A 17,884-nucleotide genomic window follows, 5' to 3' on the forward strand; every position below is an offset into this window, starting at 1 on the left:
CTGGTAACAAACTGTTCAGTTACAATCAAGTGATCTGAGAAAGAGTAAATATGCTGCCAATTAGTAACTCGCAATTGAGTTTGTTCCCATGTAAACAACCAATCCGAGCATACCCTTTGCAAAAGATGGCTAGTCAGATGCGTCATTTTGAATTTCAGACAGATATTACATTAAATGCAACACAGGGCAGCCTGGGTGATCGGTTGGTTACCTGTGATGAAGTTCTCTTGAAGCCGTAGCTCCACGGTGCGTCGATCAATGGCGGCGGGAACAAACAGCAGGCCCGTCTTGGAGCAGAGGATAGCGAGCGACGGGGAAAGGCTCTGGCACATACAGCGTTTTGGACACGGCTGTCCCCTGCATGCTGCTGCCAGCAACAGCAAAGAGAACCACAGCCGTTCCATTATCCTCCACTGGGAACAGGGCAACTGGAAGACAGACAGAAAGGAACCGTGAGCTACAGTGGATACAAAAACGGTGTCACTGGAGAAAAGGCTGTCAGGAAGTGGCAAACCAGGGTGAAGCTCTGACCTCAAACAGACGACATGCTGTTTGAACAGGCGCTCAATGTCTTTGTTCAGGAAAATAATTATGAAGGGCTATTGACAAGCTGTTAAACTGCGGGATGCGTAGCTTGTTAAAATACCGCCAATAGGTAGTAGTACTTATTAAACTGCATTACCTCAGTCTTAGTATAAAATTGGATGAATGTCACCCAATCTAAAACTAATATATTGTACTTGACAAGCCAAATTTACTAAGCAGAAAAGGGATTTGTAATGACAGAACCTGTGTGGTCTTGTAGTTACGCATTGTTCATGCTGAGCCACATCTGCCATGCCTGGCAGAATAAAGGGTAACTTTTTCATTTCACAAGCGCAAGCTAAAAGCAATGTCTATAACAGGGGTCTTCAATGTTTTTCAGGCCAAGGACCTCCAAACTGATAAACAGATGGAGCAGGGACCCCTTACTATATGTATTGTATAAAATTGTGTTTTACATTAAACTAAATTATTATATCATATGAGTGCAGCAGGCTTGGAGGGACAGGTCCAGGCTAGTCTCGCCCTGTGAGTGAACCGGTGCCCAGCTTGAGAGAGCTCCTGTGTGTCGCTGAATGTGTGCATTTCTGACTGAAAGATAACATCTTCTTCCTCCATTTATCCATTCGCGACAATGTGTCAGATTCATGTTAATGTGTATTTAAAGACATTTAAATTTGTGGAAAACAAATTGGTGGAAAACAAGAAAAATTGTCTAATCAACCAAAAATTTCACGGACCCCCTGCGGTACCGCCGCGGACCCCCTGTCGAAGACCTCTGGTCTATAAGGTTAGGTATATGTCCCATTAAATAAAGTGACATCCGTTCGAGACACAAAAATATGGAATATAATAATAATAATATGGAATATTTGTATGGGTATATGATATAATGCTGGTTTTCACGTTAGGCTTAAATGTGTTATTGTAGAGCCAAACTGCTAATGAACAAAATGTTCTTGAACGAAAAAAAAAAAGCTCATAAAAAACAACAAAAAAAGGATTAAAGCTGAGAAAAAAAGTGAGATGCAGATCATTGCACTTGTCGAAGCTGACTAAGTCACACAATGCTGTGGACTCATTAAGGGCTCTATCCTTGTGCAGGTGCAATGTTGAGTTGGGAGGTTTTAGCACACACACTGAGCATGCCTGTTCCTGATATTTAGCTTTGGGTATTTCTGTAACGTAGGGGCGAAGTGTTATTTAAGCAATATTACACATGAGGGTGTACTTTAACGTGATCATTGGCACAACAGTGATTTGGTCAGGACCGAGGTGCTTGCACCATTAAGTGCGATATTGCGAGTATACAGCAAGTAACCATATAATTAAAATATGTAATCAAAATGGATTCATATCGTGGGGCAGTTCGCTCTCAAAATAGAAATGTTTTTGTTAGTGTGATCTCCGTTTCCATGGCAACATATGGGGTGTGATTAACAACTGGGGAAACAATCAGTCCCATCATTAGAAGGGGATGTAATGTACGCAATGTTTACCACCCGAGGAGGTAGTCCAACCCCCCCCAGCAACGACCGAGCAACGGAGAGGATTTCTGGTCTCAAACTGAATAAATACGGCACACAGAAACACTAAACTGCTCAGGTCGCTCAATGTTGTTGTAAGTAAGAAATCCGCTGGAAAAAAAAGATATGAATGGACTCGTATTTTTAAGAGTTTGGCATCGCGTTATGTGTTAAAACCAAACCGGTCAAGCTAGCCGCCGCGAGGATTTTCTGTGCCTGACTATCTGCAGTATTATGGTACGGGTGCTCGGAGTGACAAAAAAAAATGATAGAAGAGACCCGATTTCACCTAACGGGTCACATTTAATCGACAACATTATAGTACGTGTTGTGTGAAATTCAATTCCAAAAATATATTCCCATTGAGGAGGCGGAGGGACATTTTCTAGTGATGAGCAGGGTGGGATGTCATGATGATTTGAGCACGTTCCAAATGTTCAGCTGACCAATCAGATTGCTGAGTCGGAACTACTTGATGTATAATGTCAACGTCTACAGCCTTCACCAGTTGGGAACAGTGCACCGTAGTTATGGGCATTATTATCACCAAGGCAAAGTAAAGGTTTGTTTCCGTACTATGGTTGTTCCCATCTGTCATCCACAATAGCAATGCTTAATGAAGACTATTCGAAGCTCTCTAACTCCCAATTCTGCCATTTTAAAACTGCAGGTACGTGTTCTCTGCAAACTTTCAGTGACACACCTTGTCAAACACAGTTATACACTTTGTGATTCACTGTGCTTACCGCAATTAAATCTTAAGCAGTAGCAATAAATATACTTCTCTCCTCTTATCCACTTAAAACTGTTCTGTTAATTCTGTGTTTTTCCAGGCTACATTTTTAGGATTTGCAGTGCAAATATATGGCTGAGGTGGTGACAAGCTCAGGACACAGGAGGTGTCACTGTTTCATCAGAAATTGAGGACATTTGTCTTCCCAGTTTACCCCACTTAAACCCCAAGAAGAGCATCTCTTCCTCACTCAGTATCTGTTCCCAACAAGACCGGCCTACTTCTTTTTATGGTAGAACAAAATCATGACTGCTCATAGCTGACATTTCATAGTCGTAAGTCCTATTATTGTAGATTTATTTTTGGGGATCATGAACAGTTTACATTTGTTTGTCAGTTTACAAAATAATTATAATGTGTCATGTTAAATAACTAATAGTTTTAACATGAGAGCATCATCAAAATGCCGGCAAAGCCTTAAAAAACTGTGCTTTAGTGCCTGCTTACATTAACTGAACCTAGCTTCTGATAAACACATTGTACATTAGGGCAAATTAATTTGCCTGGATTACATGAATTTATTTCAATCTCATTACACAGAGAGGACGAGTCACCCTCTTTTTGCATTTTGAGTTGTGTTTCTGCCATCTGCTGTGAAACAGTATGGGACTCAAAGTGTCACAGAAGTCATCAAAGATTAAAGTGCACCTTAAGCAGCCAGCTAAATATCGAACAAGTTCCTCCTTCGAACACGACAGATGACTCAAAACTAACGTGATATGTGAGTGTATCGGTGGGCAGCAGGGCATTAGTCTTACCACTTTGACAAACAGGCGAATCAATAGCATTGGACTTTTATTCAGCAGGGGGCCCGTGTACTACCTCTCTATCCTGCTCCCCTTCTTGATACTCCTGAACACCTTGACAGAACATTCTCATCAAGAGCTGACAATGTGCTACAACATTACAAGATTAAAAATACCCAGTGGTGCTACATGCTTTTCTCTCGTTGTTAGATTTCCCTGTGTGTTATCCAGTAAAGCAAATCTGCCAAGTATATGCAAAACAAAAAAAATGAAAGTGCATGCAGTCTCATGAGCCTGGTAAAAATAGATATGCTGTAATTTGATAGCTCATGTACTCCATCCTCCTACAATGTAAAACACAGAACAGAAATAACAGTAAATTATATTTTCACAGACACATCAGTTCTCCTGTCAGCCTTTCCCATTTTACTCCCTCTGTGTTTTTTATGCCATTCAAAATATTTCTTTCCATTACTTTTGATTATTCCCTCTGCCCCACCTCCCTATGTCTTTCCCCTCATGCAACACGCAATTCACATTTTTCATTCACCCTCCTACTCATAGTTTTCCCTCTCTTTTCCCCCCTTAACTTCATCCATTATCCTTATTTTAAGCCCATGTGAATACATCACATGCCACATAAACTATGTAATGTAATTTGCTAGCGCTTTAGTACTTAGAAAAATGTTCGGCCCTTGCGATATTTCAATTCTTATCTTGTCACTCTACAGGCCATAATTTCACGTAACAAAGTATTTTTCTTCTCTATCTATCTCTATCAAAAACGCCATGTTTTTGTTGTTGCTTCTGCCCTCCTGTTTGCTTCTTAACTCTTCTCCTCTTTATGTATAAAGCATGTTTCCGGTAGGAAATAACACCCGCCTAATGTTGCTTTCATTTTCACTCCCTTGCTTCTATCATGATCATCTATCTCGCAGCCCCCACCCTTTCTCCATTCCTTTTTTTTGGGGCTCCCCATGCTCCTTGCTGCCTCCATCATTCATCCCTCACCTTGTCACACTCAGTTTTACGATGGCCTTGCTGTAATGTGTCTTTAATGCGTTTATTTTGCACAGATTGGTAGCAACTATGATTTTAAATGAATACATCCTTCACTTAGTTAACCCACTGATCTGGCTTGCATGTGTACAGTATGACTGCAGAGTAATAACTGTTCTATTTTAAACATTTAGACACACCTCACTTGGTTTTTCCACTCATCTTGGCTGTGGGTGTTTTTTTTTTAAGCCATTGAATTATGAGCGTTTGGGTTTTTCTGTGTAATTCACTGAGGATGATAGTGTTACTCACCCACAATTACTCACTGCCATACTTGTTTAACTATATGGAGCGCTAATAACAGTCTGCCCTTGTTAACAGTTAGACTGGGCTATTATAGTTGTTGGCAGTAATTTGAATTACAATTTAATGCACTAAAACGGCTCTGTAAAAACGTCGATGCAGGTTGAGGTGGACAGTCCGGTCCCAAAAGTTTCACCACAAGTTCAGAGAATTCCGTTAGAGTCAGATTTCCAACATTGTCCAGCATAAATTAAAAGGTTACAATTTGCCCATTCGTTTTTGGAATCTTTTATGCTTTGTGCTCTGCATGATTTCACTCCAGTTTGCCACAGGGTACAGGTCTGTCCTCTACACGGCTTCTACCAGGGGCTTTTCAGACGTCCTGATTTGGTTATTTTTCCTTGATTGTTGTGGTCGTAGCAGGTAAATGTTGTTAAACGGTTTCTTATTTATCCGTTTTGTGTTTAATGATGTTGTTTCCTACTTTGTGCTGTAGCCATTGACTGTATATAAAAGTAAACGTAGCTTCCAGGTCTAAAAATGAGGCCGATGCAGAAGTGCATTAAACTGCAATACCAGGTTGGCTGCAAAAAGCCTCCGGCTACTTAGACTCCCATTCAGCTAGTCTCATGAAATTCATGAAGTAAAAACCAATTCTGTACTAGTTATTTCGGTTTTGATAGCTAAAGTCATTTCTTCTTATTAGTTTTCTGGCGGTCCATCTGAAAATGATCCCGTTACTAATTTGAAAATAACCTTCAAAAATCAGTTTTTGGTGGTGTGTCTGTTTGATTGACATGCCTGTGGAGCAGTCAGGTTACGACTAATAGTGGGCGGGATGTAGTATCGCCGGGTTTCTAATCAGATTGAGTCAGATCCCCTGCTAACTTCCCCCCAGCTTGTCCAAATATGGTCACTTCCTGCTCCAAACCGCTCGGGACTAGCAAGATGGCAAAGATCCAAACTCGAGGCTTCATAATAGCCGTTCACAAACCAATGGGTGACATCACTGTTGGCTGCCGCTTTGCTGTAGCCTACAAAGTTAAGACTGATCTGCTCTATGCAGCTTGACGCAATGTCCGTTCGACTTCTGTAAAAAATAGACGTATTTTTAGCAAAGCGGTGCACCGACCTTCTTCTGCTGACGCGCAGCAGTGCATCTGGTGGAATGTGAAACATAGTCTGGAATGGCAGTGATCAGCTCCGGTGACCCTGTCAGGACGCGATGCAGCTGGTTTCAGTGAAAAATAGCCTTTAGAAGTGACATGAACGCTCTCGACTATGGTTCATTGGTAAACTCATTGATGATCATGTGGAACTAAAATGAGTTAAATCGTACTTGTGGGAACGTGCAGAGAACAGGCATTCTATACAAGGTTCATCTGTTAAATATGTAAGCGGTCTGCAATTCAACAAACTTGGACACACACTAGATGCTTGTAATTCCACTGGAAGCAATGTTGAAAAAAACTACTCGGATAGAACCTCACCAGTAAAAATAGAGTTGTGAAAAAAAAGAGTGAACGGATTTTTTTAAAACTCAAAGTTGAGAGTAAGCTGGCAGTGCCTCTTTCTTAATTTCAGCTTCATCGGTGCAAAGACGCAGTTTACAAAATTATTTTAAACCACGCTGATGCCTGACAGACCATGTCATTCCAATCATAAGCGAAAGAACTCCAAGCATTAGAATATGGAAAAAAAAAGTCTCTTTGGTATGCTGCATTTATGCATCTTCTTGATTTTAATTTAATCATAAGAAATGAATTGGGACTTAGTCTAGACAAAGCTCCTTAGTTTGCCGGATTGAGAGGAAAACAGAGCAGAACCGTCAAATTTCACTGGTAAACCAGGCCACACATTGCATTCGCCCACCAAATGCCAGACCGCCACCATCTATGACTGGCAGAAGTGTCATTGAAATATTTTTTGAATGCATTTCTGGATTTATTTTTTCCCTCGACAGACAGCATTTCATTGTTCTGAATGTCATATCATTACAATTACGTATAATGTTTTTTTTATATGTGAGTCAGACAAAATATATCCATCATCGATTTGTGGTAATTACAATGAAGAGCTCTGGATTGCTATTCATTTTCGACATGTAAAAGCTGCCAGGACAACACTGGCGATGTCTCCAGCAGTGACAAATGTTTATGTTTTTTGCAAAGTAAGGCACAAACACACACTGACAGTCCCTTTGTTTTGCTTGACAGTATGATCTCCATTTTGCATTTGTGAATCAATCAGCGTCTCCCAGGCAGAGTATTTTCCAATGTGTTTAGGCCAGATATTGCAGCAGACTGGAATGCCACATTGCTATAAGTGTTGAAATTTTTTTGGGGATTTGTGGTCTTCACTAGAGAATGGTCATTAGCTTTGTAAAAAAAAATAATAATAATTGCAAGAGATTCCCAAAGCACTCCAAACACTCTGACAAGTAGCCTTGCTTTAGTGAGTTTTGAGTTCAGTGTTACTGGAAAGTTCTGAAGGAAGCGGTAATTAGTAACACATACTGAAAAAAAAAATAATAATTTCATTTTCTAAGGTCACAAATCTTCTTCACAGGTCATATCGACCCCGTCACAACAGCCCCATGTGCTCCGTTCTCAGTCTATTTTTCTTCACTGTTTTTCTTCTGATAAAGCCCATGCTAGTCAGAGAGAACAGGATGCGATCAAAGTACCCTTAAGCCAGCTAAAGCTCCTTTATTTCAAGCCATACATAATGCAGTAATGGGAAACAAAAGACAACAATGATGCTTACAGCGTCCACATATCGAGCATCTCAAGAATGTGACGGACACACTGAAATGGATTAGCAGCTGCAAGAACTAAACTAAGAGAACTTCAAAAAGCAGTTTTATTAAAGTCCCTTTTGAATCAATTAACAACACAAATCACTACACACACACACACACACACACACACACACACACACACACACACACACACACACACACACACACACACACACACACACACACACACACACACACACATAAATATGCTTATTAGAGGGATATTAAATCAGGTAGAGCAAAAGTCAGCAGGAGAGAAAGCATCACAGAAAACCCCACACATTAGAACATGGAAATTATCAGTATGAAGTAAGGAAGTGTAGCAGTGAGGGGAGAGGACTGATGGCAGGAGTAAGTAGATAATGAGGTGAGAGAGAGGAGGACAGCTGACTAGAATGTGTACTTGTCTAAAACATGTAGTTTTAACACTGTCAGACTGGAATTGCTCCACCAAGTTCACCTCACTAACTCCAAGCAGGCGGATGCATTTCCAGAAATGTCCTACTCCTTTCAGTTGGCTGCTGACTTGACTCACATGCTCTGCTGACGTCCCAGTCTGACAGGATTATTTTTCAAAATTATTTCTGAAGTCCCAGAAATGATTACAGACCCTGCCACTGAGGTTGCTATCTCCAGCTAAACAAAGTCCGTCATGATAGTAACCTCTGAGCAAGCAAATCTCATCTCAATCTTCTCTTCATTGCCCATTGAAGGGGCCCTTTACGATGTCGGCCCCGCCTCCACCTAAGTCCCGGCTATGCAACGTTTTGTCTTTATGAAGAATCAAATTCAACCTGTGGTGATGAATTTTGACTCGAACTGGCAACCTTTGATCCTACTATCAGCAAGTCTCACTCACACTGAAGTAGCTCTTCAGTTACATACAAATTATTTACTAGATGAAGTAGACATATACGCAGGATGTGAAGACACCAATACAACCTGTAATGTATGCTGTGAGACGAGCAGTGTGGGGGAGTCACTAGTTGTATGTAACACAAGTATTTAATGAAATTACAAAATACATGTAATGCTAATCTGTTACAGTTATTGAGAACATGTTGTCATTAAATTACAGTTACTATTCAAAATGTTTGTAATTACAAAGCAGTTACATCTGAATATATTATTTCCAGTAAAAAGCTTAAACATTGAATGTAACATTTATTCTGTTGCTTTGCATCTTTTGCTATGCAGGTATGCTTTATTTGTCTATGCCTGGCCAGGCTTTATTCATTTGGAAGTGTACATGCTCAAATTATGAGCCTTGCTTTTGATTGGTTGTCTTTGAATTTGCACCGCCTCTTGTCTGCCAATCAAATCAATGGATATTGCTTAGACCAACCACACCAAGGCAGTTGGCCATGTTGTCAGATTAGACTAAGAGATATTTTAAAACATGTATTAAGGAACCAGTGTGAACAAATAGAGAACAGCACTTGCTGTCAGCTGGGACTGTTGTCATCTGCATACTTGTGATTTCTTTTGGTGTTTGTGCTTTAAAATCCAAACATTACAATTTTAATTCAAGTTAAGAACTTGAAATACCAGTTTGACAGTGATCAGTGTTGACTACTGTTGTGAGGTTTACACTGCTCAGTTTACATTTAGTTATTTTGCAATTTTCCACTTAATTGCCCCAACTTAAAAAAGTTGTTTTAAATGTGTTTTTTTTTGTTTGACTGTAATCTATTACATTTCAACAGTAGCCTCCCTGACACTGGATACAATCCCCACAATCAAAAAAGAATGATAAAGAAACACTTAGAATACAACAGAAATGTTAAAGCTTTTAAAATCATAAAACAATAACCCTTCAACAGTAACACAAATGACCTGCTTTTCAAATTTGCATGAAATACACAATATATCAGACGCTGTAGCCATAAAAAAATAATCATTCATTAGATCATATTTGGAAGTAATCCATTGCTCTCACTGACTCCAATTTATCCATGTCTGTACGAGTGTGTGTGGGTGTGGGTGTGCACACAGTATGTGTGTATGTGTGTTGCTTGTGTGTGTTAGTGTGTGCATGTATATTTCTGGACCCTGTGTCCAGCCTGCTTTCCCAGAGTACCGTGCACCTTGCAATGGAGATGGATTACCCTGTCAGCTTTTCTCGCGGAACCACTGAAGAGCATCTTGTGTGTATAACGCACCGTATGTGTGCTCACGCATGAACACGTACCCACATCATGTGCTCACTGAATACTTTTTACATGTATCTTCTTGAATATGCACGTAAATGCATGTTTGTGTATGGAGACATAAATCTTGTGTGTGTGCTACGGTCTTTTAGAAGAATGTGGCTATAGGTGCTCACATGCTGCTCTCCACACGTGCTTGCTTATGTGTCTTTGTTTTTGTGTGCACGAGAATATATTGTGTGTGTGTGTGTGTGTGTGTGTGTGTGTGTGTGTGTGTGTGTGTGTGTGTGTGCGCGCGCGCATGTGTGTCCCATGTATTTCTGCAGAGTCTGCCCTAGCGAGAACACAGGGTTATTAACGACCTCGAAAGCAGCAGTATCCATCTGCTGCCTTCACACACAAACATACTGTACACACAGTCACATGCAGACACACACACACACACACACACACACACACACACACACACACACACACACACACACACACACACACACACACACACACACACACACACACACACACACACTCAAAAGTTCACTCGAATTAGACAGGGCATGTCTGCGTGTTAGTTTAAGTAAGTGCATGCCTGTGTGTTTGTGAGCATAAAGTATGCAGCCATACATGGAGCTATAAGTGTACTGTGCTGTGTTGCAGCTTGATATGTGTATAATGCAGAAGTGATTAATGGTGAAACAAATACAGTTTCCACTTTCACATCAACTACAAGTCAACTGTCACTGAACCAAAACTACACCTCATCATCGCCCAAGCCTCTTTATATTACCTTGTCTCCCTTCATCAGTAATGGTACCCCATTATTATTGAGCCAACGTGAAAAGTGAGAAAGATTGATAGCGGAAAGCTGAAATTAAAACATGGAAAGACGTGGAAACGAGTGAATGAAGTTCAGGCTAAAACCGTGGCACCGCACAGTGATAGAAAGACACAAAGATAAAGCAAAAACAAAGTGCTTCTACAAAATGAGGTATCTTGTCAAAACCAGTGGTGAAAGCAAAGCTTTTATTGGCTGCAAAAATACTTGGTGGGGGCCTGTAACTTAGCAACAGCCAATGACACATAGATGGTAACAGCGAGGAGGTGGGAAGAGTGTGTGCGTGTGTGTGTGTGTGTGTGTGTGTGTGTGTGTGTGTGTGTGTGTGTGTGTGTGTGTGTGTGTGTGTGTGTGTGTGTGTGTGTGTGTGTGTGTGTGTGTGTGTGTGTGTGTGTGTGTGCGCGTGTGTGTTAGTTATGGTTGTGGGGGTGTAGTGTGAGTGCGTGTATGGGGGCTGCGAGAAAGTGCAAGATTGGTCTGGAGATCTCGCAAGTAATGAATCTGTGGTGTTGCCGTCAGAGAGGGTGAATGTGGGGGAGAGAGCGAGAGAGACAGCGCCGGTGTTCCATTAAGAGTGCAGTAACAGTGTACTAGTCCACAGTTTATCTTTCTCCAAGATACACATTGCTTTAATATTTGCGGTTATATTGTGATGCTTTTAATAAGTGCATAAATTAAACTAATGTTTCATTCCACCATTACTCAGCTTTTAACTTTTTTTCTCATCAGTTGGCAAAACCCCCCAAACTGCATATAAACTCTTCCCAGTGTCCCTCATCACATGCTTGAAAGCGTGGTTGCTTTCTCATCATGCCAAAGCTCACGTCTATGGGAATTGTGTCGGAGTCTTCTCAAAGCCTTAATAAAAAGTACTTCAAATACTCAACGGGATTAAAATAAACTATATGTTTTAAACATGAAGTGAGTATGTGAGGTCAGCAACTTCTAGACCACTGCAGGAAAAACTGCAGTAAATCCGTGTAATAACTGACTATACGAAAGGGGAATCAAATAGTCCTGAGACTGCTCCTGTTGCACATAAACGTAATGCCTTCCTGTGATTCGCATTGATTGTGGGGAAGTTATAACCTTTGTAAGTAAGAATTCCTAGTTACATTACAAGTTGTGACGATTGAAATGCTTCAGAAAATCGACGGCACTGAAGTGATGAGCTTGGCGGGTGTTTCAAGTGACACTTGTGTTTCGTAAGGGCAGAACGTCACTGTCCAAGACCAAGCAAAGGGAATCAGGTCAAGAGCGCGACCAGGTGGGTTTAAAATGTAGGTTACTCGTATGTTTAAAATGTAGGTTACCCCACAACTAAGAGCTTGCTAAATTCGAAGTAATAATGGGTATTTTAGATCTCAATAAAATATGTTTTTTATATTTTTTTTCCTACACGATGTGAAGTAACTATTTGTGTTGCTTTAAGTGTTTTTTTGTGTGAAACTCTCGGAACAGGTTGAACTAAACTCGTCCGTGCTCCTGAGAAACCCACCATAGTAAATATTTGATTAGCCTCGTTTGATCGTTACGATAAACACTGTCAGATGTCACACAATTAGACCTGTCTTCAGCCGGAGGACAGGGGTACAACCCCTCTTCACACAAGGATCTGCCTTACCAAAGACAGAAACTGAATCCCTGTTGGCTGCAGTGGTGCTGTTCTGTAGCTGACCCTGACCTTGCTATAGAGGAGAATGAGAGATGAGACACTCTCTCTTTAGGGATAACTATTATTATAGCCAATGAGCTGTGCTGTTCACCCTCTGAAATCAGTGGGAAAAATGTGTGCTGGTTCTTCTCCTTGCCAGGGCAGCAGCTGTCTCAGCAATAACCTTACAATCAGTGCTGTGTTATATCATTCAAAGAGCATGCAGAGGTCCTTCCCTTTAAATTGTTTAGATTTTCTAAAAGGTTATTTGACATTTTAAGATTTTATCCTCAATGTTTTGATTGATATAAGAGGAAACTGAACCTATTTACACACTCAGTTTGCAATTTAATCCTAACCCTTTATACCTAATAACTATTTAACCTTTTCTCACCCTGCTGCCTTCAAACCATCACACTTACTTCAGCAACAACCCCACTGACTTGTTTCATTATATGCACTTGTGAATATACACATTTCCTATGTAGGTCAGTGCAGTGACTCATTACTAAACCCAGGTTAAGATAGGTGTAAATGAGTCACAGGCATTATTCAAATTGGAACTGTAACCATGTTGGATTTTATCCAATTTTAGCACTGCTCGGCTTTGCTATTAAATGGTTGAATATAGATTTCGATAATACATTGACTTTACATAGGATTTGAATTGGCAGAGACCTATTACCTACTAAACTGTGCTTTCTGCTCTTCTCAACCTCAGAAGAAAAAACATGAATATGACTGCAGAATTTAAGATATTGCGTTAGGTTTTCATAATAAAGACCTGTCATGAAGAAAAACATTTCTAGGCACATGGTGCAAGCCAGAACAGGCCAATTAATATGAGCCTCAGGAGAACATGACGAAGGGGCTAAAAAAAAAAAAGCCCCCACTAAAAAAAATACTTTATATATTAGGAGAAGTAATGCATATATAACAAAACGGGCTTTGAAACATTCATAATTTCACAGCCAAATGCAACCTTTATTGTCAGTCTTTTCCAGCTAAATTTGAGGGAAGACGTTCTGCTGTGTTATACGATCAGCCAGAAACATGAGGAGTGAGGGACATATCTTCTAAAGTTCAATGACAAAGACTCTCAAAATAGTCAATTAAAACTTGACTCCGGGGACTACATCTAAAGAAGAAATATTCAAGTCAAATCTGGGGACAACTGTAAGATCAGAAAAACAAAATTAGAAAGCTGTTTTATTTTCTCATAAAATGTATTACTGTAGTTACATTTGTGGTGTTGGGGCTTGCGTTGGGATTTGGTGTTGTTAAAAGGGGAGCTCCTTTGAATTGTACTTTACATCTTTTAGTTTACTGTCATAGTTTTCTTTTTCTTTATTGTCGACGTAAATTTTCCTGTAATTGTACTACAGTTATATCCAAGTCAGTGCCAGTATGTTGCTGATTAGGAGATCAGCGTTGCAGTCTGTCTCTGTGCATCCCCCATGAAATCTCACTCCAGCTAAGCGGACCAAAGTTGGCTCTCCTTCAAATACTAAAAAGAAATGGCAGAAACCAATAAACACATCCACATAGATTCACAGGTGCCAACCCCTACAGCCAATGTGAGGCTGTAATGCCGCTGCGATCTGAGCCACACAGGTCACACGCACCGACACACACGGATGCTATCTCTGAGATCTGAGCGGGGGGACACGGACAGACAGACAGACATTTGCTAATGGCTTGTTTGTTACATGACTCTTTTTGCTCCCCCCCCTCCGCTGTCTATTTACTTCTTTTTTTTTTTTTTTTTTCAGACTGTTTTTTTTTTTTTCTCAGTCTAATAATCTTGTCCTTTTGTGTCTATGTTATTCACTGTTTTTCTCTGCCTGTGTTCTTTCTCTCTGTCCCTCTCTGTATCCTCTTTCCAACGCTCTGTCCTCTTCCTGTCAGTACAGTAGATAATGAGGTGATTGCGGCTGCTAGGACAGTGCATCAAGGCTTGTCGTGTTGTACTTTGTTGTAATACTAACCATAGCTATCTTGTTTACAGTGTTACTAACCACACACAGAGACACACACGCACACACACACACACACACACACACACACACACACACACACACACACACACACACACACACACACACACACACACACACACACACACACACACACACACACACACACACACACACACACACACACACACATGAATCTATCATTTTCTTATTATGCCTCAATATATATGAAATGGTACACCTTTTTTATCGTCACCTTATCTAATTGGACCCGTCTCTGTTACAGCGATACCAAACCTTCCCGCCACCCTTCCTCTGTCCCTTTGACAAAACTAAAAGTCTCCATCTCACTCTCACCAGCACTGTATGATATTGTCAGCTCTAAACATCAATAGTTCTATTTTTAGACCTCTATCACATAAAGCTCTCCTTACTGTTGTGCCAAGTTGTAGTTTCTACTTTTTTACCTTTCACTTTCTTACATAATGGTGCTTTCTCACTTGTTTTGAGTAATTCTACTTTTGTAATGTCACCAGATATGCTTCCAAAAAATGTAATTCTCAGAGTAAAACCTGAATATGTTGATTTTCAGTTAATCTGCTGCGCCATAGAATTTTTTTTTTTTTTTTTTTTTATGATACAACCCATTGCCATGAATGCAATATCTTAGTAACATTTCAAGTGCAGGAATTTTTGCACTAATGGCACCAGTGATTCGATTTTGGGGGTCAAAGGTCACTGTGACCTTAAAAACACGTTTATGACTGTAACTAAATAATTCATAAGCTGATTATGCAAAGACAAATAACAAAAATGATGAACATATTATATCCAAAAGGTCACAGGTGGACTTGACTGTTACATCTTTCACATGTCAAATTTCACAATTGGTCTCACACTAAATCGATGACACTTATCTTGAGTGTCCACCTTGAAACGGTGGTGGTTGTTTAGATATTCTGTGCTTACAAGTTGAAGATGTGTGAGAAGCATCCTAGAAATTGTAGCTTTTTTGCAGCGGCGTTTATGTTTGAAGTATTGTCCACTGTCATGGCTACAACATTGTCTTGTCTAGAATCTGCTTTATTGGCCAAGCATGTGAAGACATACAAGGATTTTGAATCTTTTTCTTTTTGTGAGTCTCAATGAATTTAAACCCACAATACAGTAGACATATGGCAGAACAAGTATATCGAATCTTAACAAGGTCAAGTGACATCAGTTATATTTATAGATCCTTATGTCACAAAACATGGATGTAAACTGTAATTTGACTGGTTGGCGAGGCTGTAATTCTACTTCTGTAGTTCTTGTTTTTTCTGATAGAGTGGAGGCAACACATGACTGCTTTGTTTGCAGTAAAAGAAGCACAAAGTAGAGACCACAATTGGTCTCTAGAGACCACAATTGTAGGCATTTTTTTTTTAATCTCCATTCTGACATTTATGCACAAGCTGACTGTAAAACATCCTTATTTCACAGCGTCCTCTCTGGTGCCTCTTCCTGTAAAAGTCCACTGTCAAAAAGGTTGCAGTCATTCCTACTCATGCGCCACTAATTTCAATGTTAGGGCATGTACAACAAGAAGGGAAATCATAGCATACCAAAATAGTAAGACAGATAGTAGCTAAATCAGCATCAGTGCATGAAGAGCCACCTGGGCTGTCGGGGGAATATGAAGATCAAGAAGCTGTTTGATATTCTGGAACAAACACAGCCAAGTTGACCCTGGAAAACTTAAAACACCCGACAGCAAGATGTTAGCATCAACATTTTACAGAGGCCAGGGAAGTGAGGAAAGAAAACAAATATAATCTGCTTTTGCACTGTATATCTGTCATTGTTTTATGTTTAAACCTGCCATCAGCCTTGAGTTTCACACATAAAGAGACCATGCAACGCACTGATACATGTTTTTATACATATTTGTTTCTCGCCATCTATCGCCACCTCAGTTACATGTACTCACACACTTAGTCTATGCAGCAAGGTCTCGCCAAATACTCACTAGTGTAGCTAATGGGGTTCTGACATCAAACACTTTCTAATCTGAAACACTTCTAAAATTAGACCCTCTGTTTTCATCCGGTTTCCCTGTGTTGTAATGCTCTTTGTCTCTCCTTTATGGTTTCTTCATCTATCAGATCTCATTTCACTTCAGTTCCCCTTCCTGGATTCTTGTTGGGCTTTCTTCCATCCTTTCCTCCTTCTTTCCTGCCGTACTCCCCTTCTTTCTCCTGCCCTCATTCAAGGTTTTCTACAGGTTTAGCTGTGACGGATGTGTCTCATTTTGCAGAGAGCAGTAGCAAGCATTTCTGATTCTGTGATTATGGTGATTGTGTAGTAATATTATTATAGAAAAAAGAATAAGCCATCGGAGAAGTAGAACTGGCAGAGTGGAAATAAAAAAAGAGAAAGAGTAAAACAGGAGAGGACAACATCGGCATAAAATCACTGATGAGAGGGAAGACAAAAGATATATGGAACGTCGAGAGGAAGAGAGAGAGGTTGGAGAGACGTGTGTGCCACTTGGTAGTCATCAGAGAGAAGCTTTCTCCATTCAGGAACTCAGTGTGCAGCTGTCGCTTCAGGGAGCTGATCACACACACCCTCAGTCACAGACACAAACACACACACACACTCACACAAACACACTCATACTATCTTTCCCTCACACACACATGCACTCATGCTTTGGGCTGTGCTTTGAACTGATCCCTGCCACCAGAGAGACACACACAGAGAGGTGGCTGATAATAATATTATCCTATGGCCTTCATATGGTAATATGGCTTTATTGCTATGAAGAAATATGAATATTATGGCTTTCAGAGGCAGCTTAGGGAATTACATGGCTGTCATGGTTCTCAGCTTCAATAGAATATTTAGATTCTCTATTTATCTAGGGTCTCTGGGTGGGAAATCTATTAAGTTATTTATCTTTACCATGATATCTGCTGGCATGTTGTGTCTTCGTACCTATGGGTTTGTACAAAGGCAAAACAGAAGACAAGCTTTGCCATTGAGTGAAGGTCAGGACTGAGCAGGTTAGACACACCTGGATAGAAAAGACTGTGTCATGATGCAGCAAAATCAACCTAGACACTTTAGCTTTCATGCATGCTAATGAGCGTATACCTTGGGTTAATCTCCAAACAATTGGAGCAACCTTTAACCAATCCACATTGAGCACCATATATTCTCCAAAAGTCTACCACCGCTGCAACAATATTTACAAAAAAAACCCGACACTGGTCACTGATTGGTCCGCCCTGTATGGTTAAAGTCAAAACATTAATGCAAACAGAGTTTCCACACTGTAATCACAGAAAAGATAACTGAAGCTTGGAGAAATAGTCTAGTAACACCAGATCAGTATTACACAACAGCATTGTAGAACCTTGTGAAATAATGTATAATAACCAAATGTCATGCTTATTCAGTTTCCTGCCCACCCCTATTTAGGTTGGTCTCACACCCTTTATCGAGTGGCTTTACCAAGCCTTGGTCCAATTCTAACTCCTCAGTTGTCATAACCACTGTCCAAGGTGCTAAAGTT

The 17,884-nt window shown here is 40.3% G+C and overlaps 1 protein-coding gene across 6 annotated transcripts in view; it reads right to left on the reverse strand.

Annotated features, from left to right (window-relative positions):
- The window catches only part of LOC138615581 (leucine-rich repeat and fibronectin type III domain-containing protein 1-like protein), a 178,130-nt gene that overhangs the window by 79,428 nt on the left and 80,818 nt on the right, over nt 1–17,884 (reverse strand). For all 6 annotated transcript variants that reach the window (XM_069689323.1, XM_069689342.1, XM_069689333.1 and 3 more), the window contains one exon: nt 212–428. In XM_069689323.1, coding sequence (XP_069545424.1) covers nt 212–404 — 193 coding nt within the window. In that variant the 5' untranslated portion in view covers nt 405–428. The remainder of the gene's footprint in view (nt 1–211; nt 429–17,884) is intronic.

The sequence above is a fragment of the Brachyistius frenatus genome, unplaced genomic scaffold, assembly GCF_029030835.1.
Source record: "Brachyistius frenatus isolate BFR_SWC_R1_liver_20210118 unplaced genomic scaffold, ASM2903083v1 Contig_1, whole genome shotgun sequence".
Lineage (NCBI taxonomy): Eukaryota > Metazoa > Chordata > Actinopteri > Embiotocidae > Brachyistius > Brachyistius frenatus.